We start from the raw sequence: 22,839 nt of genomic DNA, 5'->3' as shown, positions 1-22,839 counted from the left end.
TGATCCGTGTTAACCCCTCCCCCTCCCCCAGAGACCACCGGCTTCATTCATAGGAAAGTGACACAAACGAGGTACAAGTAGTTCCTTTATTTACAGTTTAAGTACACAAATACAGTGGAAAATATAAATGTGAGAAAGTGAATCTTGCTGATCTGGTCGCTGACAGAATTCACTGAAGGTGTTGAGCTGCTGACCAAAAAGGTCAAGGGTCAAAAGTCCAAAACAAGAGAATGAGCAGCAGCAGCGAGGATGAACTACAACCGGCCACTTAAGTCTGACCCACATGGCACGTTCTCACAGCCAGGAGCGTGTGACCAGCCGTGTGAATTAGAAAAGAAAACAGAACACGGAACAGAACATTCAGTTTCCCTCCCGACCGGACGGTTCAGAGGCGGTTCAGAGGCGTCCTGCACCGCGGCATCCCCACCGCGGTGCAGGACGCCTCCAAACGGAGCAGTGACTGCAAAGAGTCTCACAAAATGTCTTTCAGTGCAACATCTGCCCCCCCCCCACCTGACCGCGGGTGGACTGACGGAGACCACCACATTGACAGCAGCCCCTCGGTTCCTGGACCGAGCCTGGCGGTCCGGTTCAGACCCACCGGCACATTTACACATCGATATTACGTTATTCACAGCTTCCAAAGGACAGAAATAAGAATGAGAACGCTTTTCTGTACACGGTCAATGAACACCTGGTCCGACATGCCAGACGATGCTCTGCTCTGCTGCCCCCCCCCCCACGAAGTGCACTTCCCGTGTACAGCACACCGGGGGCCGGAGCCAACCAACAGGTGACGACACAGAAGCTCCTCCCACGATACCAAAGCACTTCTTTGGTATGTCCATGGGCCTCGCTCGCCTGACGCTGAAGACTCACCTCTAAAAAACATGCAACGTACTTTCTTTTTATTTCATACACATGGCTATATAGTTACTGACGAGAGCCGTCAGTGGGGATGGGACCTGAAACCAGGAAGGACGAGGGACTGGAACCTGCAAATACCAGTGAAGAGCATCACACCCCGAAAAGTAGCCACACATATATATTTATAGAAAATGAAGAGCTGCTGCTTCAGCTTCATACACGTTACTGCACAAGAGAGAAAAAGGCTTTTATTGATCAGTATGACGTAGCAGACAGTGATGACAGACTTGGCCAGAGGACGGAGCCTCCACCTGTTTCAGCAGTCAGTCAGAGTCCTAGAAAAGACCGACTGCATGTTTGTCCAGTCAGAATCAGGTGGTGGTGGTGTGTGTGTGTGTGTGTGGGGGGGGGGGGGGGGGGTCCTGAGGTTTGGTGCCATTTAATGTTTTGGTAGGTTCAGACCAGCACACATAACCAGGAGGGGGGGGGAAGAGAGAGAGAGAGCCTGAAGGAGCAGTTGGGTAGAGTTAATGGATGTCGGATGGCTTCCGAGTGAACAGGGCTCGATCCACCAGGGTGCATTGTGGGGGCTCATCGAGGAGCTAGGAGATGGAGGCCAGCAGTCGGCACGGCGGCGGACACCATCTGGAGGAAACACAGGACAGGAAGCAGGGGGGTCAGAACCAACAACAGTCTCTGGGCATCAGGCTCTCAGGTCAGTGGACGTGGAGCTTTTCACTCGATGCATTCAAACACCCTTTCAACCGAGGACTCCGCCGCAGAGGCACGCGTCACAATGTCCCAGCACTGAACCAAACATTTAAACTTCTTTTCAATGGTCTGAACCGACAGTGAGGGGAAGAATCCAGACCATCAGAAAGATAAAGCTGTTGCACAGAGGAAAGGAACAAACTCCAGAGGACCGAGAGCGTCAGGCAGGATGAGTGGCAGAGGAGTCACACAGAACCTCACAGGTGGACAGCACGACATGAAGCTCGTTGCAACCAATCACAAACACTCGTCTGCACAGCAACAGCAGCAGGGAGGAATTAAGGGAGGTTGGGATGCGTCTCATCAGGAAACAATAAGGCACGTCTCAGGTTATTGTTCTCCTCTCCATCTCACTCGCTGTGAAACACTAGTGTTAGCTCCTCTACTCCAGGACCCCTAGCCACCCGGAGCTTCTCATAGCGGTCCCTGGGGGAACCCATCACGCCCGGGCTCTAGGTTCTAGGTGCTGCTTTGTTCCCTCAGTGTGTTTTACAAACCACAAGGTGTGTTTGCTCGGTTTGGGAAGCAGGTGTGCAGCAAGAAGTGGCACCAACATAGATTTGTATTGATATTTACAAGCATCGCTGGAACGTAACGAGACGTGAGCTAACGCGACGTGTTCTTAGTTTGGAGAAAATGTATTGACGTTCATTTTTTTTTTTTAAAGAAAGAAAAAACCTGTGCAAAACAAAAGGAGTGCAGATGTGTGTGAGCTATCAAGTTGTATTGGCTGCAATGAGCCCGCTTTCCACTACAAGTCTGTTTAAAACGGGGTTGCAGACTTGATACGGCCACTCTCACTTCATGTTGAGCTTTTGTTTTGAAGGGCAACAGCAGAAAAGCCCATCAGAATAATCTTGGCCGTTACGCAAGCGTGATCAGTCAACGGCGTCACGTAAACATTTACACAAAAGGTTTATAAATTAATTAGATTTATGTCTGTACTTTATGTGTGAAGTTCTCAATAAAGGGTCTTTCTGATTTCCCCCTGCGCCCACGGTAAACACACAGTGGACATGTGGTGGACACACGGTGGACACAGTGGACACGCGGTGGACATCATGCAGGTGTTTAGTGCAGCGACCCGGCTGGAGGGAGGCACATTCCTTTAGGATGCGCGAGCTGTTGACCGTCACACCAACTGTGCAAGCAACAAGCCACAGGCGCCGGTTCAGGGGGATCAGGGCAAAGTGGGCAAAGAGGGAGTTGCATTCTCAGACACCGTGATGCAGGATCCAGTCCAGTTCTCAGAGGACCCTCCCGCTCCGACTGCTCAATGAGACGTGGGCCGGCTATGATGTCATCGACAGCCGAGTGGACGTAATGGCATCGTGCAATATGACAACAGCCGTTTGCTCAGGCCACGTCTCGATGGCTGGGGTCAGCCTGGTGTGGCTCGTCTAATCTCCAGCACACCACTTGGGTTCTTTCCCCTCGTCAGGGAGCAGAACATGTTGCAACCGGGGCTGGCAGCCCGGTGGAGAACTGGACTCTGGACCCATGCATCCCTGGTGCTGTAGGGACAGGACTCACCCAGTGTTGCCGCCGTCACACAAGGACGTGGCGAGCGTCTACTTGGCGTGATGCTCGTAGGGAATACTATTCTGAGGTTGGGGGAAGGGAGAGAAGGCTCAATATGTCAAGTCAGAACCCACAGAGCTGGAGAAAGGAGTCTTAGTTACAGCAAACAAGTGTGGAGACTTTCTGCTGCTCCTTTTATAAACCATGTGACCTCTCCACTCATGTCTAATGATCTTATGAAGTAGCGAGATACAGACTTCGGTCCAGGAAGTTTAAAGAATGTCAAATGTGATTCTAACTATAATTTAAAACTACCACCTGCATGCTCAGAGCCGGGCTGCTGCCTCGCCTGGGGGGACTTTCCTCTTTCTGCTCATAGGGAGAAGAGACGCCAAAGGAAGGGAGTGAGTGTGTCGCCGGGGGGGGGGGGGGGGGGGTCTTGTACCTGTGAGGTGGACATGCGGGACGCGTCCTGCCGTCCTGTTAGATCCGACGATGACACGTTGACGGGAGCGCCGCGGTGCAGTCGCATGCTGACCGTTCGTTCACGCTCCATCCCAGACACTGGAGACCAGAGAGCAAGAACAAAGACCCCCATCAGGACGGAATGGATATGCAGACGCACATACTACCCTATGTGCATCATATTCAATAACAAAGGGACTGGCTTTAGTTTGGGATTTAAATGCAATGACATTATTTTCAAATTCATTTTAAAGACGAGTCAGAACAAAGAACATCGTAAACCCTGGATTCTAGCTTTGAAATCCTAAAATCCTTCAACACTGATCACGTCACAGGCGGCTGCAGAGAACTGACCTGGGTTTGAGGCGGGCGTGAGGGGGGCGGCCGGGGCTCCGTCCTGGGCTCTGCGTGGTCGTCCTGACACAGCAGGTATTCCTCGGGCCACCGGGTTCCTGCCGTGCCTCAGCCGGTCCTCGCGGTCCCGGCGTTCTCTCTCCGCCTCCTCTGCTGCGCGGTTGGCTCCCTGTGTGCAGCGAGAACGAGTCGAGAGTCAAACAGGACGACGACGTGCTTTCTGATGATCTGAAGCAGAAACACACAAATCCCTCCCCTCGAACGATGATACACACTCACAAACTTGAGCATGTTCCAGTCGAACACGTAGTCGTAAGAGAAGCCCTGTCGGTGGAACAGGTTCCTGAAGAGCTGCCGCAGGTACGAGTAGTCCGGCTTGTCATCAAAGCGCAGCGAACGGCAGAAATTCAGGTAGGTTGCAAACTCAGCTGTGAGGGGGAAGACATTCCTCAGCTGACTATTCTTATTTACCATCAGGAAATGTAGAATATTGCAACAACGATTAGATAAGTAGGCACTCACAGGGGTAACCCTTGCAAAGCACCTCAATGGGGGTGGACATTTTTTTCTCACTGATCCGTTCATACTTCTGCCTCTTGGTGGCGGCCTTGAGGCCTTGCCAGGGCAACGAGCCCAGATTAAAATACATGAGCACATAGCCCAACGACTCCAGGTCATCGCGCCTCGACTGCTCTGTAGAGGGAGACAGGAAGGGGTCGTGACTGAGATCACAATTAATTGCAGTGATGTGTCAAACAGGCCACTTCAGTGTTGAGTTTTTTTACCGATCCCCAGATGTGTGTTGATCGAGGCGTAGCGGGCAGTACCCGTCAGGTTCTTGTTCTCGCGGTAGGGAATGTGCTGGTGTGTGCGAGCGTCACGATACTTCTTAGCCAGGCCAAAGTCGATGATGTAGACCAGGTTGCCCTTTTTTCCCAGTCCCATCAGAAAGTTGTCCGGCTTCACATCTCTGTGGATGAAGTTTTTGGAGTGAATGAACTCGATGCGACTGATCTGTAGTGAAAAGAACAGAATGGTGTCACTGCACCGCGTTGACATGAGGGTATGCACTCACCTGTCTGACCGGTCCTTAGTACACCAAGTCAAGTCACATTTTGATCACCAATAATGATGCTACGATGCTTATGTTGACCCAATCATAAAGTGTAAACTAGACCAGATGAGTGTGGAGCATGCAGGGTGCTGTGGTTGAAGAGCATTAACACCTGTTTACATGAAGCACAAACAAGTCAAATCATTTACTGCCAGCTGTGATGCATGTGCAAAGCTGAGTGGCCACGCCCCCGTACGGGAGTTAGCAGCCACAACGTTATTGTCGAGAGCATGTGATGAGCAGGTTAGCAGTGTGTGTGTGTGAGTGTGTGTGTGAGAACGTAGCAGTGCAGCATGTGTGTGTGACTTATGCATAGGGATGGGAATCGAGAACCGGTTCTGTTTTAGAACCGGTTCCCAGTGAACCGATTGTTTGGGATCGTCAGCCAAATTCTTTAACGGTTCTGCTAACGGTCCTCTGTGGCGTTGCGCATGCGCAAACTTTTTTAGTTTCTTCTTCAGACTGCAGCAAACATGGCAACTAGGCAGAAGCGTTCTAAAGTTTGGCTCTATTTCACACGACAAAAAGTGCTAGTGTGAGGTGAGAGAGTGCTCACCTGTGTGCGCGCATTACGGCTGAGCGCTGCGCGCGCCACTCGCTGTGAGCGCTGCGCGTGCAGACAGCATTTAACGGAGCGGAGCATTGCGTGCGCTCTGATCGCTCTTTTAATGAAGTATCGATACTAAAAATATGCTAAATCACATCGTTTTTAACGTACAGGTACTTTGTTAGTATCGCTTCACCGTGCAGCGTGACAGCAGCAGATGTAGCGGACTAACATTCAAGCTAACCTAACTTCCCAAACGCTGTGGACATCTGAACGCTGATTGGCCGAGACGCGACACGTTCCATCAAAGATGTTTTATTGCGAAGAGCACCACTTCACATTTTCTCCGCGTCTCACTGTAATCTCAACGGCACCGGGCCAGGTGAAAAAAAAAAAACAATCGGAACGCGTCTCTGGTATTGTTCAGGGGGCCGGTCCAAATGGGGAGGCGGGCCGGATCCGGTCCGCGGGCCGTAGTTTGGGGACCACTGGTCCAAGGTAAACTCCCCAAAAGTGATCACAACCACTCACTGTGTGAAGCAATTTGCCTTTATTGTGTGGAGTCGATCAAGTTAACTTCTGTCCCTTCGTTTGAAGCATACATTTTAGCTCCGGTGTTCCACCCCTACTGGTTTTCAAACCTACTGGTTTCCCTACGCGTGCGTGCGTTGTGTTCTCTTAACATCTGCAGCGGGGCTGTCTCGCTCACCAGATTCGTCACACATTCACAAACATATTGCTGGAGATCTTTAAGCCACCTTTCATATCCATTTCGGCGATTACGATTGTATAAGTGAGCAGTGCATCACAGCCACGGATGAAGAAATACATTTTCGAAAAAATAAAAATATCGCCCGACCTGGTTTCGATCTCTTTCACGCAAAAGGAGTCTGCACTCAAAGACATGCAGTCTGTGCGCTGCGCCACCAGATATTAGTTTCAGCTCAAGTAATTTATATATTGATCCATTAAGTCACATTTCTTATGTTTTCATGGGAACAGTTTGGTCGAAGGGATCTGAAACAACTGGTTACCGTGAGCGGATATTTACACTTTGAAACATGTTTAGTGATGCTTGTTCACAACACTTTTGCCACACAATACCGACGCATTTTGACAACAACTAATTGACTTATTCAGCGATGCTTTTATAAATAATATTCAGACTATCATAATACAAAAAATGTATTGATAAACTTTATTTACATACTCCACGAGTTTAGCAAATGCTTCACAGACCTCAAAATCTTAAAATAAGCCGTCCAATTGCAAATCATGTAATCAGAATCAATTAATAACTTAGCGACATCAGTATGAATGGAAAAAGTGGCAGACACTGGACTTCTGCTGTCCAGCATGTTTTCTTTCACTGTCTATCTTGGCCGTTGTGTTATATTTTTGTTTTGACGGCTATGAATAATTTGTGTGATATGTAAATATAGTTATTATTTTTGTATTATGGTATGCAAGTCTGAATATTATTTATAAAAGCATCGCTGAATATGTTTGGAAGCTTTAATATCCGCCCGAGGCAACTAGTTGTTTCAAATCCCTGACACCAAACAGTTCCCTGGACACGAGATGTGACATTAAGAATAGCTTTTTAAATGTCTTATACTTTTGTGTTTACTGGTAGTGCAATCAGAAGCACCAGCGATGAGGAGGACATCATCGTTTTTGCTCGACAGAGATCGAATCCAGGTCGTTGCGATCTTTCATAAAAATGTTTCTAATTTATTTTCACAGTACCATCGTCATTGAAAAATGCGTCGGTATTGTGTGGCAAAAGTGTTGTGAACAAGCATCGCTAAACATGTTTCAAAGTGTAAATATCCGCTCACGGTAACCAGTTGTTTCAGATCCCTTCGACCAAACTGTTCCCATGAAAACATAAGAAATGTGACTTAATGGATCAATATATAAATTACTTGAGCTGAAACTAATATCTGGTGGCGCAGCGCACAGACTGCATGTCTTTGAGTGCAGTCTCCTTTTGCGTGAAAGAGATCGAAACCAGGTCGGGCGATCTTTTTATTTTTATTTTTTCGAAAATGTATTTCTTCCTCCGTGGCTGTGATGCGCTGCTCACTTATACAATCGTAATCGCCGACATGGATATGAACGGTGGCTTGAAGATCTCCAGCAATATGTTTGTGAATGTGTGACGAATCTGGTGAGCGAGACAGAGCCCCGCTGCAGATGTTAAGAGAACACAACGCAGGCACGCGCAGGGAAACCAGTAGGTTTGAAAACCAGTAGGAGTGGAACACCGGCATTGGTCTCCCATTATTGATCACTTCACGTTTGGATTAAAAGTCCAGTTTTGAGAAATGTTTGATCGTAACGGTGTTAATTATCGGAGGGCGTGTGTTATCAGCAAACGTTCGCGTTATCATGTTAACCCATTATTAAACTGAGCATATCGATTTTTAATCCATTATTAAACTTAGCATATAGCTACGCTAGCTTAGCTACAGAATCTTCCATTGTCACCCTACATTGAGGCAGAGGTCGTGTTTGCCTCCCCTCTTAATGTGGCTTTATGTCAGCTCAGCAAATTCAGCAATTTTGTTAGTGCCATTTGTTTCATTGTGTAAACCAGCTTTCACTATATAAATAATCTCCATTGCCATCCAATTTAGCTGATGACATTCAGAGTCAGACCGGTTCAGAGGCTGGTAGTCTGTCTGGGTCACAGGCTACAGCACGTCTTGTACACCTCATATCTTTGTGTTCATCCTCCATCTGAGAGAGTGTTCTCCACGGCTGGAGACACAATAAGTCCTGAGAGATCGCGTATCCTCCCGGAGAAAGCAGACATGCTTATTTTTCTGCACAAGAATTGTTGATGATCCATACAACAGGCATGAAAACGGGTCAGGGGTGAAAAAGGTGAGATGGATAGGCGCGCGCGCGGGGGGGGGGGGGGGGTGCTGGTGACTTCCACGAACATCGATGTCGGACGTTGTATGATAATCTATAGTTCCTCCATTCTGACACCAAGTCAGTGGGCCCTATAATAATAGTAATATTGTGTATAATATCGTCATTTATGAACCAACTTCCTTTTTTTTTTGCGTGAACAAGTCTTCAAGTCTTGTGCTCTGCTGAGCCTCGAGTCTGTTCCTTGAGTCTGTTCCTCGAGTCTGTTCTGCCTCTAGCTGGTTGTCACGATCTTCTATACCAGGGGTGTCAAACTCATTTTCACCGAGGGCCACATCCGCCTCATGACTGCCCTCAAAGGGCCGGTTGTCACCAATACGGCATAATTCTAACTTCTCCAGAACATATTGTTAAATAACTGTCTTTGCATTTGTTTATTGTTTATTTAGGTTTACTTATATAAATGTATAACTATATATGCAAATGTATTTAATATTATAAAATACATCTATTTAATTTCATTATATTTATTTTAACCCACATTACTTTATCAAAGATCAAACAAACATTATTACATTAACATTGTTAAAAGCTTTGTCACAGTTGAGACAGGTGGTTCTCCACTGGTCTGGGTAGTGGTTCTCCACTGGTCTGGGCAGTGGTTCTCTCCTGGTCTGGCTTTGGGATGCACTATCACCCCTGCATGACAAGCTGAGACCTAAATCGAGGGACATTTTTAACTTCTCAAATGTATTTAATGAAAAGATGGTGCAGTTTGAACCTGAGTTCAGAATATCACAGTATGCACAACACAACTATTAATATACTAGTAATATTCCCTTTTACAGTCAATTATGAACCAACAAGTGAATCTTAAGGACACAAGAATGCCGCCGCGGGCCACATAAAATGACGCGGGCCATGAGTTTGACACTATGTTCTAATCTATGCCATACCTGCCATAAATATCATGATACAATACCATAAAACAGTATACCATAAATACGATACTGGTATATTTATCTATAATAGTAATAAATAAAATATCTGTATGGTTCACTTTTTACCAACTTTTTCAACACTTAACAAATGGCAGTAATATTAGTATTAGCCTATAAGATATGAATGAAACTACATGGTTCCATCATAGCATTGATTATCATATGAGGCCGTTAGTCTGTATCTGACCAGAGGATACAGAGTTCATCAGGATGAGCAGCTGTAGAGTTACAGAACTTTACAGACTGAACTTAAACATTTCACTTCTGGCATCTTTTTTTATTTGTATTTTTAAAGCCGAAAATTCCGCCACTTAACGCCCCTCGCTGCGCAGTGTGCGCAGACAGCTCGAAAACGGAGCAGTGCGTGCGCTCTGATCCCGCGCTCTTTTAATGAAGTATCGATACTAAAAATATGCTTAATCACATCGTTTTTAACGTACGGGTACTTTGTTAGTATCGCTACACCGTGCAGCGTGACAGCAGCAGAAGTAGCGTCTAACATTCAAGCTAACCTAAACCACCATACGCTGAAGACATCTTGACGCTGATTGGCCGAGACGCGACACGTCCCATCAAAGATGTTTTATTGCGAAGAGCACCACTCCACATTTTCTCCGTGTCCCACTCCAATCTCATAAACGCCGGCCAATTGACCCCCCCACCCCCACCCCAAAACAAAACCTCTTCGGATCTACACGATTCACGTAAGTCACCTATTTTGGTTTCAAAACGGCGAATTTCACCGAAAGGTGAGGGATTCTCATGCCTGATACAATTGATGGTTGCACACTTGGCATTTGCCACTGCTAGTTTCATTTTTGGCAGCTCAGTTCATATACCCTTTAAAAAAAGGAAGGAGCACTGTAATTTCTAGGAACATGTTTAAATTAAACAGAATACATTTTATTTAAGTTATGTAAGTTTTATTTTAAGTTCAAGAGGAATATGTCTAAATGTTTTTGGTTATTTAAAAAAATGTAAATGTGTATGTATACATACTGTATATGGTGTGTGCAGCATTATAGAAAAGAAAATTAATGTAAATAAACCCGTTTGTGCTCTTTTTTTCACCCCTTGCCCAATAAGAATCGATAAAAGAATCGAATCGATAAGCAGGAATCGATAAGGCATCGGAATCGTTAAAATCTTATCAATTCTCATCCCTACTTATGCATGTGTGTGTACATAGCAGTGCAGCGTGTGTGTGTGTATGTATGTAGCAGTGCAACATGTGTGTGTGTGTGTTTGACCATAGGAGTGCAGCGTGCGTTTGTGTGTACATAGCAGTGCAGCATGTGTGTGTGACTTATGCATGTGTGTGTACATAGCATTGCTGCATGTGTGTGTGTGAACATAGCAGTGCAGCATGTGTGTGTGTGTGTACGTAGCAGTGCTGCATGTGTGTGAGAACATAGCAGTGCAGTGTGTGAACGTAGCAGTGCAGCATGCGTATGTGAGAACGAAGCAGTGCAGTGTGTGTGTGTGTGTGTGTGTGTGTGTGTGTGTGTGTGGCAGTGCAGCACTCGCCACAGTCCCGTGCTTGTGTCACGTTTCCCGGTTAAAAACAGAAAGTTGGAGTTGGACAAGCAGTTTTCAAATCTTTTCATACATTTGAACAGCGTGATTCAATTATTATTTTTAAGTCCCAACACCACAACTGATGCCTCAAAAGAAAAACATGGAGGAGGGGGAGAAGGAGGAGCTCCTGTGCCTTAATTAATAAGCTCCTTGTTGTTGTTGCAGAAGTATAAACCTGGCATAATTAAACTGTGTGTGTGTATACATCGTGGAAAATTCAAAATGATCCGTTACTGTTGCCCAAAAAGCAACGCCAATGCAGCAGTCCATCTGATCATCTTCAAAAGCAACGTGAGGAGGAAGAGAAGAGGAGAGACAACAACGGGTTGACTCAGACTCACTGGTGGAAGTTCTATGGTCCGAGTACCAGCCTGAGCCAACATTTTGAAAAACACTGCGTTGCAGAGAGAAGTCCTGCATTCAAAATCTTAAAGTAAAAGTATGTAAGACGATAATCAAGAAAATGTACTAAAAGTATAGGTAGTAGTTATAACATCATTATATATAGGGCTGCAACAACAAATCGATAAAATTCGATTATTAAAATAGATGGCAACGAATTTCATTATCGATTCGTTGTGTCGCGCGATTATTACGGCACTCAATAAGTCGCGGAGAATAAACAGAGTTGAGCGCAGAGCGGCGCAGGAGAAACAAGAGCGGAGCGGAGGGAGAGGAGAGAACGCTGCGTTGTGAGAGCCAATCAGCGCTGAGCTGCTCCTCTTTTGAGGAATCTAATTGGCTGCTGCTGCTCACGTGGCGCTGGATGCGGAAGTCATTCACGTAGTCGGAGACATTCACGGAGCTGTGTGCGCCTCCGGGTGACGTTATGAACCCAGACACCAGGGCGCTACATGTCACGACGTGTGTGGCATTTCCACAAGAGTATAACGTAGAAAACGTGGTTATTTATTCCGTGGCGGATAGCGGAAAATATTTTTCCACGGAGAAAGGCAACGGAGATAAGCCACGACGCCACTCGCTGTGAGCGCTGCGCGTGCAGACAACATTTTTTTTTCTCCAAATCTTTTTTATTGGATTTTTGACAGACATCACAATAACGATACAGTAGGTATACAACGTAGAAAAGATGGTCTGTAGGAGAATTGCATAGTTACCCCATCCATCCCACCCTCCCCCCACCCTCACCCCTATGGTCACAAAAGAAAAAGAAAAAAAAAAAAAGAAAAAAAAATACATAACAAACAAAAAAGACATAACAAACAAGCGAAAAAGAAAGGGAATTAAATAAAAGGGGGTCAAAATTACATGAAATAAAAATACGGGTGCTTCTTCATATTAATAGTCAATAAGAGTAAACAGAGAAAGCAAATAGAGTAATGATCAGTGTATTAAGGAGACAAGGAAAGGGGAATTGAAAAGTCTCTCCCTCCCACCAGATTTCATTCACACCTCATCAGCATCAGGGTTAATCGTAAGGTCATTGATTAGCAGTAATAAGGGAGTCCAGGTCTTGTGGAAGAGTGTCAGGGATCCTTGTAGTGAAAATCTTATCTTTTCGAGATTAATACACTGTAATAGGTCCTGTATCCACCTGTCATGTGTGGGTGGAGAGACGTGCTTCCATTTAAGGAGAATGGCGCGCCTGGCCAGCAGGGTTGTGAAGGCGATGACCCGCTGGGTCGTGGTGGGCATGTTCTGTGTTGGGGGGACGCCGAATAAGGCAGTTAGAGGGTTAAGGGGTATGGGTGTGTTAAGGGCCTGTTCAAGGGTATTGAAAATACTAGACCAGAAGGCCTTCAGGCTGGGGCATGACCAAAACATATGTGTGTGATTGGCAGGAGACTGCTTGCATCTGTTACAGGCATCGCCTCTAAGAGGGAATATTCTGGCTAGTTTAGCATTGGTAAAGTGAGCCCTGTGTAGCACCTTGCACTGCATTAGACCGTGCCTAGCACAGATAGATGAGGTTTGCACCAAATGAAGAATGTCCCTCCACTTAATGTCAGATATGTCTACACCCAGCTCACCCTCCCAAGACTCTTTTACAGATGTAGTAGAGGCTAGGTCCAAGGAGGCAAGTTTCCCATAGATAGTAGATACCAGCCTTTTTTGGTCGCAATCAAGGGTGAGAAACTGGTCAATTCCTGATTCAGGGGGGCGGTTGGGGAAATGGGGGAACTGCTTTTGAGCAAAATGCCTAATTTGGAAGAAGCGGAAAAGATGACTGTTTGGCAGGTGATACTTGGCTGACAGGGATGAAAAGTCAGAGAAAACCCCATCTTTGTAAAGATTGTTGATTGTGACAAGCCGTTGGCAGCCCACATTTGGAAGGTGGGGTCCGAGCAGGATGGAAAAAATAAGTGATTATTTAATATCGGAGCTTGGATTGAGGCTCTGTGTAAGCCGTGTTGTCTTCTGAATTGAAGCCAAATCTTAATGGTACTGGTAACAATTGGGTTGGCTGAAATTTTGTGCGCCATTATGGGAAGTTGGGAGCATATCACAGAGTGTAAGGAGCTAGAAGAAGAGGAGATCTCCATGTGAACCCATGGTGGGCTGGGGTTAGGAATCTTTTGGACAGTCCAGTAAAGGAGTCGGATAATGTTAGAGGTCCAGTAGTAGTGGCGGAAGTTCGGGAGTGCCAAACCACCCTCCGACTTGGGGAGCTGAAGAATAGATCTTTTAAGACGGGCGGGTTTGCCATCCCAAATGAACGCATTTAGTTGGCTGTCAAGACTGGTGAAAAAGGATTTATTGATGCAAATTGGGATATGTTGGAAGAGATATAAGAATTTCGGCAGAATTACCATTTTAATAAGATTGATACGGCCAGCAAGGGATATGGGAAGTGAAGACCACCTAGATAGGTCAGATTTGCATTTAGCTAAGAGTGTTTGAAAGTTTTTGGGAAAAAGATCTTTAAAGGAGCTAGTGATGGACACCCCCAAGTATCTGAAGCCGTCTGAAGCAATATTAAAAGGGAAAGTGGTTGGGGGGAGTGTCTTCGCCAGTTGGTTCACAAAAAATAGTTCACTCTTATGGAGATTTAATTTGTAGCCTGATAAACGACCAAACTGCTCAAGGATTGACAATATAGGAGGGAGAGAGGAGGCATTTAACGGAGCGGAGCAGCGCGTGCGCTCTGATCGCTCTTTTAATGAAGTATCGATACTAAAAATATGCTAAATCACATCGTTTTTAACGTACGGGTACTTTGTTAGTATCGCTACACCGTGCAGCGTGACAGCAGCAGATGTAGCGGACTAACATTCAAGCTAACCTAACTTCCCAAACGCTGTGGACATCTGAACGCTGATTGGCCGAGACGCGACACGTCCCATCAAAGATGTTCTATTGCGAAGAGCACCACTTCACACTTTCTCCGCGTCTCACTGCAATCTCAACGGCAGCGGGCCAGGTGAAAAAAATAATAAATGGGAACGCGTCTCTGATATTGTTCAGGGGGCCACATGGGGACCACTGCTCAGGAGAGGAAAGCTGTCAGTCTGTTTGTGACGGGTTCATCACCATGGTGACCAGTGGGTCTCCAGGACCTTTCCATGACTTTAAACCACATTTCCATGATTAAACATTTTGTGAAAACTCTGTCTATACGTGACAAAGTGAGAAGATGTTGTATTTAAACTAACAATGAGAATTCCAAAGCATACCGTATATATACCGTGTAAATTAAAATTTGAATAAAACAAATTTTCATTACTTTTTCAAATATTTTGGGATTTTATTTTTTTCAATTACTTTTCTAGGCCTGCTAATAGCCATTTAAAAATTCCATGACTTTTCCAGGTTTTCCATGACCGTACGGACCCTGTTTTGAATAAAGGGTTGAAAATTAAAGTTTTAGTTTTTTTATCCGATTAATCGAAAAAATAATCAACCGATTAATCGATTATCAAAATAATCATTAGTTGCAGCCCTAATTATATATTACAATATTAGATGATGATCGACACAGTAACATTTACTGAAAAACAGTAAACAGTGCATTTAAATTTACTCAGAAATAAATGTAGCAAATTAAGTATGAAGTTCTATATTTATCTCTGAAATGCCGTGGAAGAGAAAATACGATAAAAATTGTCCTGAAGTAACTGAATTAATTCACTTATTTACTTTCCACCAATGGTTAACATCAGTGGCGGTGCGTCCATAGAGGGCGCTAGGGCGCCGCCCCTCTTAAAATGTTTAGATGAAGAAAAAAAAGAAGAAGAAAAAAATATAATATATACTGTCAAAAAACATTATATACCAAATCATTTAAATAGTAAATATACCGTGACACTAAATGTGTGTGGGAGACCGTCAGCCTGTCAACAACCACTTAAGTTAAATGTGACATAAATAATATATCGCCACTCATCATCACTGAGAGAAGCCCCTCCCCATTTTCGGGGCGCCGGCCCAACGTGTGTGTGCGACAGCGAGCAAACATTTCACGGTCGTTTCGGCAAGGACGGCTTCTCATTGGCAGATGAAACGTGAATCTTGGGGCGCAAAAATTTGCGCCCTGGCCAATGACATCGTTTTATTATTTCACGTGGTTGGACTATTCGGCCAATCAGAGACCGGTATCGTTCCCTCAGCCAGAGAGCTCCACGGAGCTATGCGAGCAGGTAGCTAACGGAGCTGGTTAGCTGGAGGCTCAGTGAGTAATGCGCCGTTTAGTTTCCCCTGTCTGTTGTTCCAAAGCACGAATCTTGCCGCAGTTATCTAGCTAACAGCATGGAGCTAACTAGCGAACAGCATGAAGCTAACCCTGTTTGCAGAGCAGAGCAGCAGAAGGAGACCGAACTGGCATCGAAAACACAACGAAGAAGTTCTGAAAAACAGACACATTCCCTCAAGAATAATAGAAACAGGCTCGTCACAGATATGATTGACTTTAACCAGAGAGTTATTGAGAAGTTTGCCAACTTTAAAGAGAGGAGGGCTACTTTTATTTACAGTAGTGGGTCTACTCTGTCAAACACCCAATGTAACATGTGCTGCATCTCTTTCTGACTCTATTCTGCTCTGAACCTCTCATGCCCAAAGTTACAGTGTGTTGATAGTTGTTATTGGACAGTGTTGAGCACGGTGTGTGCTTTAAATAAAGCTTTGTTTTTTACAATATTCTACTCAAAACCTCTTTTCTTCTCATTGTTGAGTGCTATTTAAACCGCGTCGCCCAACTGCACCACCCCCCCCCCCCAAAAAAATTCACCAGCCGCCACTGGTTAACACAGATGACAGACATGATTCAGATCTCTGAGCAGGCTGCTCTCGACAAGGCTCCCATCTCCTCAGATTCATACACGGTGGGTCGAGTTAAAGTTAAACATAGCACAGTGAAGTACTGAATCAATGCCACAGACAAAGATAAAAAGTGGCAGTGAAGTGCCCAATGATGTGATGAACATTGAAGCCCTTTCTGCTCTCATCTTCAGGGGCTTACTACGACAAAGGGTGACACAATTTGAGAGCACGATGTGGGATGTGTGCAGGCAGCGGTCAGAAAGCGTGCTTGTGTGCGAGTGCGAGTGTGTGTGTGTGCGTGCGTGTGCAGTCTCACCATCTGATCAGCGAGCAGCAGGACCGTCTTGAGGCTGAATTTGCGGGAGCAGAAGTTGAAGAGGTCCTCCAGGCTGGGCCCTAGCAGCTCCATCACCATCACGTTGTAGTCGCCTTCTGCGCCGCACCACTTTATGGTTGGGATGCCCACTGAAGGAACATGGAAACGCAAATACACGGGTAAGAACACAACAATGGACAACACCTCCTCATGGTGCATTTCACTTGCTGAAGGCAAGAACAATCCACTCACTCAGGTGTGACGTAGCATCACTTGGGAGGATGCCAAGCCTCTACAGATGTGCATGACTTACGATATTTTCTGTTCCACTCCTCTTCAGGATGGCAGGAAGCAAACATGCTGAGCTAGCAGTGGAGCACCATATATTCTGGATTTTAAATGTATATCTATATAGAACCGTAGCACTTTTCTCCTACATAATCCACATCTTAGGCAACCAAAATACACACATATCTCTATATATATTTGTGTATATAATAAACGGATAAAGAGGATGTCAAAATAACTACACATTGATGTAAATTAGTAAATAAAAAGTCTAAATGTATGCTTTGTCAAAGCTATGCCAAATACAACAAGTAAACTGCTTTGAACATGTTTGTTCTCTGAATGAACATGTGTTTTATACACACACACGCGTTTAGACACAGATCTGTCCGAGCTCTGGACACGTGGGGGCCCATCGAGCCTACAACTTTGTTTTCCTGCATTTCTGATTCAATGTGAGGATGTCAGTGATGACAGGAAGAGAATCTCAAACCTGATAGGCTTTTGTTTTCACGCTAACGTCCTGCTCCAGTTGAAATATTTAAACTCGCATGAATACGGCACATCACTCACACCACCATCTTTGCATTGCCTTTGTATGAAATCTCAACGTGCAAAAACATGGCTTTGCGTTTGGTGTGAACTCAGCGTAGGGATGCGAGCGGATTCAACGTCTCTCTCTCAGCTTTGTTTGGTCACTCATGGAGATCACATGGATCCATCACATGTACACGGAGTCGGAAGGGTGGGTCAAGAAATCAGATAGGAGGGTGATGAGGAAACGCAGCACACGAGGGCTGAGATGCAGCACAGGAGCATTGTGAGCCGATACATCACCTCCTCCCTGCATCATCTTGTAGATCTTGCTCTCGATGTGGAGCTGGGGGTGTTTGGTCTTCACACATTCCAACTTGATGGCAACCTCCTCACCCACTGAAATGTCTGTGCCTGGAAAAAAGGACAAATGTTATGAACAATGGGTACCTTAAAACACCAGAGTACAAGAAGAAACACCACGTACACACCTAGTCATCTGGTGTTATTATTTAAATATATTTATTATCTGGCAGACTTTTAAAATATCCACTGCTGAGACTTTTCATGAAAACTGTTCAAGACATTACTTTGCATAACCTCACACTGGTTGACAGCTTGCGGCTTTATTTTTTTCAAATGTATGCGTTAATGCTGTGAATAAGGATGCGTTTATTACAAAGTCTATGCTTGTGCGGCATTTGCTGAAATATCTAGTCCTACAAGTTATCACTGATGGTCCCCGATCTGTACTGAGCATGTGCTTCGAGTTTTGTGAAGAATGTTATGGAAGAAAACAAGTGTTTTAATCTTCTGGAAGCAGTCTGATGATGCATATGATAAGCATACATAGTGACTCAGTGTGTACTCATATCCTCCGTGTTTGTTACGTTATAACGGGGGAGTCCAATGTTTGAGGTTGCACAGAGTATCACATACAATATACATTTCACGAATTTGAAGAGTTTTAGTGTTGAAATGATATAATGGATTCATCAACAGACAGAAAATCAGTTTATCAAGACAAAACCTCAAACAAGCTCTTTCCCAGATTGTCCAAAGGTGTACCGGTTTAGCAAGAAGCCTACTTATAATATTGGCAGAGAAAAGCTAAATTATTCGTTGTAGCCCACAAAACAGCTTTTGTGTTGGTACCGCTGGGTGGCCCAGGTTCTTGGTTCAGTTTCTAATCCTGTCAAATACAGAAACATGTCAACATCTAGTCTGTGAGCGGGCAGAAGACACGTCAGCTCCTCCAACAGCTAGTTATACAACGGAGCCTCCTAAGCCTGCATATCAAAAGGCTTTTCTGCACGAGAGATAACTGGTGCCTTCATAGTCTGCCCAGTGTTGATGTGATCACAGACACATGACTACTCAACAGGAAATCAATGTCCGACATCAAATGGGTCAGAAACAGCCCTTTGTAAAACAGGGTGGGCGTTTAGGTTGCCTGGTTCCTGTTAATCGGGCCTCGGGTCGATGCAGAACCTCAGGTTCAGGGGTCAAGCTGGCTTCGGCTACTCATCCATTGTTTATTCAGGTTTACATGTTGTCAGAACATTTGAAAGAGACACATAAAGAAAGCCCGGTGTTGCTTCGGTACTGGTGCTGTGAGGGTGCGCGGTGTTGAGCCGAGGGACACCGTGAAGAAGTGGACGACGGTGTCATTTCAGCGGTTCTAACGCGAGACCACGCCGGAAACGGCCGTGTGGGGGTGGGGGTGGGATCTGGCGTCTCGACCAAAGCTACCGTTCAGGGCAAAGCACCGTCACTTGTGGGCCCGGAGCGTTCCGAAAGACGCCTTTGAGAGCCAGCGGCCGGTCGGAGTTGTCGCTACTCGTCTCCAACATAACAGTGAGACCAGCTGCTCGCCGTCTCACCTGCAGCTCCTGTCATGGTTGGGATGCCTCACGTCGGCCAACGGCTCCCCAACGAGCAGAATGTCTGTGGACAGTTTGACGTTTCACTGGAGTTGGTTTGACTTAGCGAGACAAGGACCAGTTTAGGTTAGCTTGAAGACTCGAACCAAGCACACGGACGTTTACGGGATTCGGACCGTGACTCGGGCAGATAGCTTAAAACACAGATTACCGTTCGTGTTGTGAACGTACCTCCGGTCGAGAGATGACTGCTTACCTAAATAGATGTCACCGAAAGAACCGCTTCCGATCTTCCTGCCCAGTCGGTATCGGTTTCCCACTCTCAGCTCCATTTCGGACAATAACCGTTGACTCCGTCCGTCGCGTGTCGGTGGTTAAACGCCTCGTCCGGTTATCGTTAAGCTTTTCACCTTTTGTTTACGTCGGTTAGTCCACCTTCCTGGACTGCTTTACAACCCCCTTGATTCACGTCCCCCCGCCCCCCAGAACCTATTGTAACAATGTAAACTGTCACCATCCTTTTTGTGACTTTCCAAGGGCCGAAGACCTTCAATAACGATATCATCCGATAGTGCGAGACGCGTAGTTTATGTCCTCCGTATTCTGAGGGTCATTATTGCCCCGAATTAAAAGGATGGAGGCGGATTTCGCCGAGAGACTTAAAACCTAATCGTTCGCAGCGTCACTCCACTGTCCGATTTATTTCCTCTCCCGTGAAAGCTGCCGTTCGCTGCTGGCGTCACTTCCCCTAGCAACTAGGGAAGAACAACACCAGTGTAGTAAATGTCAGTAGGCTATGTCAAGGCAAACATGGCCAGTTGAACATCTAGCAATACTATTAACATGTTCTTGTACTATGATATTTTATGAACTACAATCAGGTCTCCAGGTATAACATACGTCACTGTTATTCAAGAAGATTAGAGCATCTGTACATTAGACGACTATAACGCTGTGGCTCCTGCATCCTGAAATAATACATTTGTATTATTATATGTTGTGTTTTACATATTGGAATGCTGTAAAATATGATCAGGCTACTGAGTCACGCTTACTCCGCAGGAAATGCACGTTGTATTTGTATCCAGGCTTAATTAAATGTATACGGAAAGAATAAAATCAGACACAATTTAAAAAGCACAACCTTATTATGTTTGGGCCATGGCTTGAGCTGCTGCTGATACATCAACAAGTGTGTATTTGTGTGTGTGTTTTGCACATCTTGTTATATTGTAATGAAAACAGGAGTAAGGCAGTTTGTATATCTGAGCAAAACTCACTTCTGCAGCCTCCTGTGCCACAAAATGCATTTGTTGTTCTAAATAGAAACATTGTTCTGTGCTTTGCATACAAGTGTGTGGTTACCACAAACATCTGACTTCTTCCCTTTGAATGTAATTTGATCTGCTGGTGGCCAGACCCATTTCCTTTGTTACACAGACAGGGATTGGTTTGAGAAGAGAAACATACATATTATGGGTTGTTACAGCATTCACCGAACAGAAAGGTGAAAAACAACCGGTACAATTCTGTAGTGGTTCTGTCCGTCAGCCTGTTGAATGGACATGCTCCACGTTCCCCTTTGCACACATCACATGACAAAACACGGAGTCAAAAGTGGAACCGTCACATGGAAATACATTCAAATGCAGTCGGAGTCATGCCCTCATTGTCAGACACCATGTTTGCATCTAATATAATACGTAATTTCAGCAATTAAAAAGGCAGAGTAAGGCACTCTTACAATGATGTCAAATTAGGCATAAGTGTGTGTGTGTGTGTATATATACAGGACTGTCTCAGAAAATTAGAATATTGTGATAAAGTTCTTTATTTTCTGTAATGCAATTAAAAAAACAAAAATGTCATGCATTCTGGATTCATTACAAATCAACTGAAATATTGCAAGTCTTTTATTCTTTTAATATTGCTGATTATGGCTTACAGCTTAAGAAAACTCTAAAATCCTATCTCATAAAATTTTAATATTTCCTCAGACCAAGTAAAAAAAAAGATTTATAACAGCTGAGTGTTTGTCAAGGCTCAGGAAACCCTTGCAGGTGTTTCGAGTTAATTAGACAATTCAAGTGATTTGTTTAATACCCTACTAGTATACTTTTTCATGATATTCTAATATTTAGAGATAGGATATTTGAGTTTTCTTAAGCTGTAAGCCATAATCAGCAATATTAAAAGAATAAAAGGCTTGCAATATTTCAGTTGATTTGTAATGAATCCAGAATGCATGACATTTTTGTTTTTTGAATTGCATTACAGAAAATAAAGAACTTCATCACAATATTCTAATTTTCTGAGACAGTCCTGTATATATATACATATATATTGTGTATATATTTGTTTCTTCTGTATATTTAGTATTTTAGTATTTAGTATTGTTATTGTGTTTATTTTATTTTATTAATGCTCTAATGCACCCGCTGCTGTGATCCTGACATGTTTCCACTGTGGCACTAATAAAGGAATATCTAATCTAATTAAATGTTATAATTAATATAATATATATACATATATATATTATAGTTTATAATTTAACGTGTTGGGAGAATATGTATATATATATACATATATGTGTATACATATAATATATATATATATGTATATGTTCTGTAAACTCTGCATTCAAACGTTACATTTTCTGCACTTTTGGTTCAACTTCAACACAATGAATATTTAAAAAAATACACACACGAAAACACAAAAACAAACATACACTCACACACACCCACAAAACACACAAAAACAAACACACAGAAAAACACACACACACACACTCACTGACACACACACGTACACAAACTCACAAACACCCACAAACACACAAAAACCCACACAAACTCACGCACACAAAAACACACACAAACACACTAATACAAACACTCACAAAGACATAAATAAACACAGACACACACTCTCACTAACACTCACACTCTAACACACACACAAACACACGCACACACTCAAAACACACACACACACACACACACACAGACTGGTTGATGGACAAGCAGAGGAGGTCGTACTCATCTCAAGCTAGGTCAGCTCCAGCTCTCTAGCCACGCCCACTGATTTGAGTTGAGGTTTTTCTGATTGGCTGCATCTGGAGCCGGCGCGTAGGATTTTTCTCATTGGCAGCCCGCATGCCAGTCATACAGCCCAGAGGCCGCTCAGGTGGCAGACCTATTGTTCCGCGGGTTGAGTAACCGCCGTGCACGTGCACACCGACGCTCTGCACGGAGTCACATCCTGCAGGAAGAGTGAGTTCAGTTCTAGACCTCCTTACTCTGTCCACGACGTCAGATTACAGTTATGGACTCGTATTAATCTCAGACCACTAGGTAAAAATTGGTTTTATACTTGTCAGTTGGTGAAATGAGCCAGAGGTACTACCAACTCTCACGGTTTCGCCGTGTGACACACGCTTTTGCATGTTTTCACACGCTCTCACGCCACACAACCAATATCTCACGGCAAAATAA

At 44.6% G+C, this 22,839-nt stretch overlaps 1 protein-coding gene across 5 annotated transcripts; it reads right to left on the bottom strand.

Annotated features, from left to right (window-relative positions):
- Positions 1–72: 72 nt before the first annotated feature.
- Positions 73–20,188, bottom strand: csnk1db (casein kinase 1, delta b). Of its 5 annotated transcripts, none has more exons than XM_056429202.1 (11): positions 19,599–20,187; positions 17,763–17,873; positions 16,638–16,786; positions 4,764–4,992; positions 4,501–4,671; positions 4,258–4,406; positions 3,979–4,147; positions 3,605–3,723; positions 3,478–3,528; positions 3,172–3,242; positions 73–1,512 (listed from the first exon to the last, which is right to left on the bottom strand). In XM_056429202.1, the coding sequence occupies exons 1-10, from the start codon at positions 19,672–19,674 to the stop codon at positions 3,210–3,212; spliced, it is 1,257 nt and encodes a 418-aa protein (XP_056285177.1). In that variant the 5' UTR covers positions 19,675–20,187; the 3' UTR covers positions 73–1,512; positions 3,172–3,209. The 5 variants fall into 5 exon arrangements, with proteins under 5 accessions (XP_056285177.1, XP_056285180.1, XP_056285179.1 ...); XM_056429205.1 differs by having other exon boundaries at positions 19,574–19,658; XM_056429204.1 differs by lacking the exon at positions 3,478–3,528 and having other exon boundaries at positions 19,599–20,184.
- Between the last annotated feature and the right edge of the window lie 2,651 nt (positions 20,189–22,839).

Source organism: Pseudoliparis swirei, chromosome 13, assembly GCF_029220125.1.
Source record: "Pseudoliparis swirei isolate HS2019 ecotype Mariana Trench chromosome 13, NWPU_hadal_v1, whole genome shotgun sequence".
NCBI lineage: Eukaryota > Metazoa > Chordata > Actinopteri > Perciformes > Liparidae > Pseudoliparis > Pseudoliparis swirei.
The sequence above is the reverse complement of the archived record's forward strand: the minus strand, read 5'-3'. Positions and strand labels throughout refer to the sequence as shown.

What these genes read in the sequence shown, in the direction of transcription:
- csnk1db (XM_056429202.1), bottom strand. Translation starts at nt 19,674, where the DNA reads ATGGAGCTGAGAGTGGGAAACCGATACCGACTGGGCAGGAAGATCGGA. An exon ending in ACTGGAACATGCTCAAGTTT is followed by an intron (nt 4,148 to 4,257) that starts GTGAGTGTGTAT and finishes CGCTGCACACAG; the next exon opens with GGAGCCAACCGCGCAGCAGA. An exon ending in CCCGCATGTCCACCTCACAG is followed by an intron (nt 3,529 to 3,604) that starts GTACAAGACCCC and finishes CCCTATGAGCAG; the next exon opens with AAAGAGGAAAGTCCCCCCAG.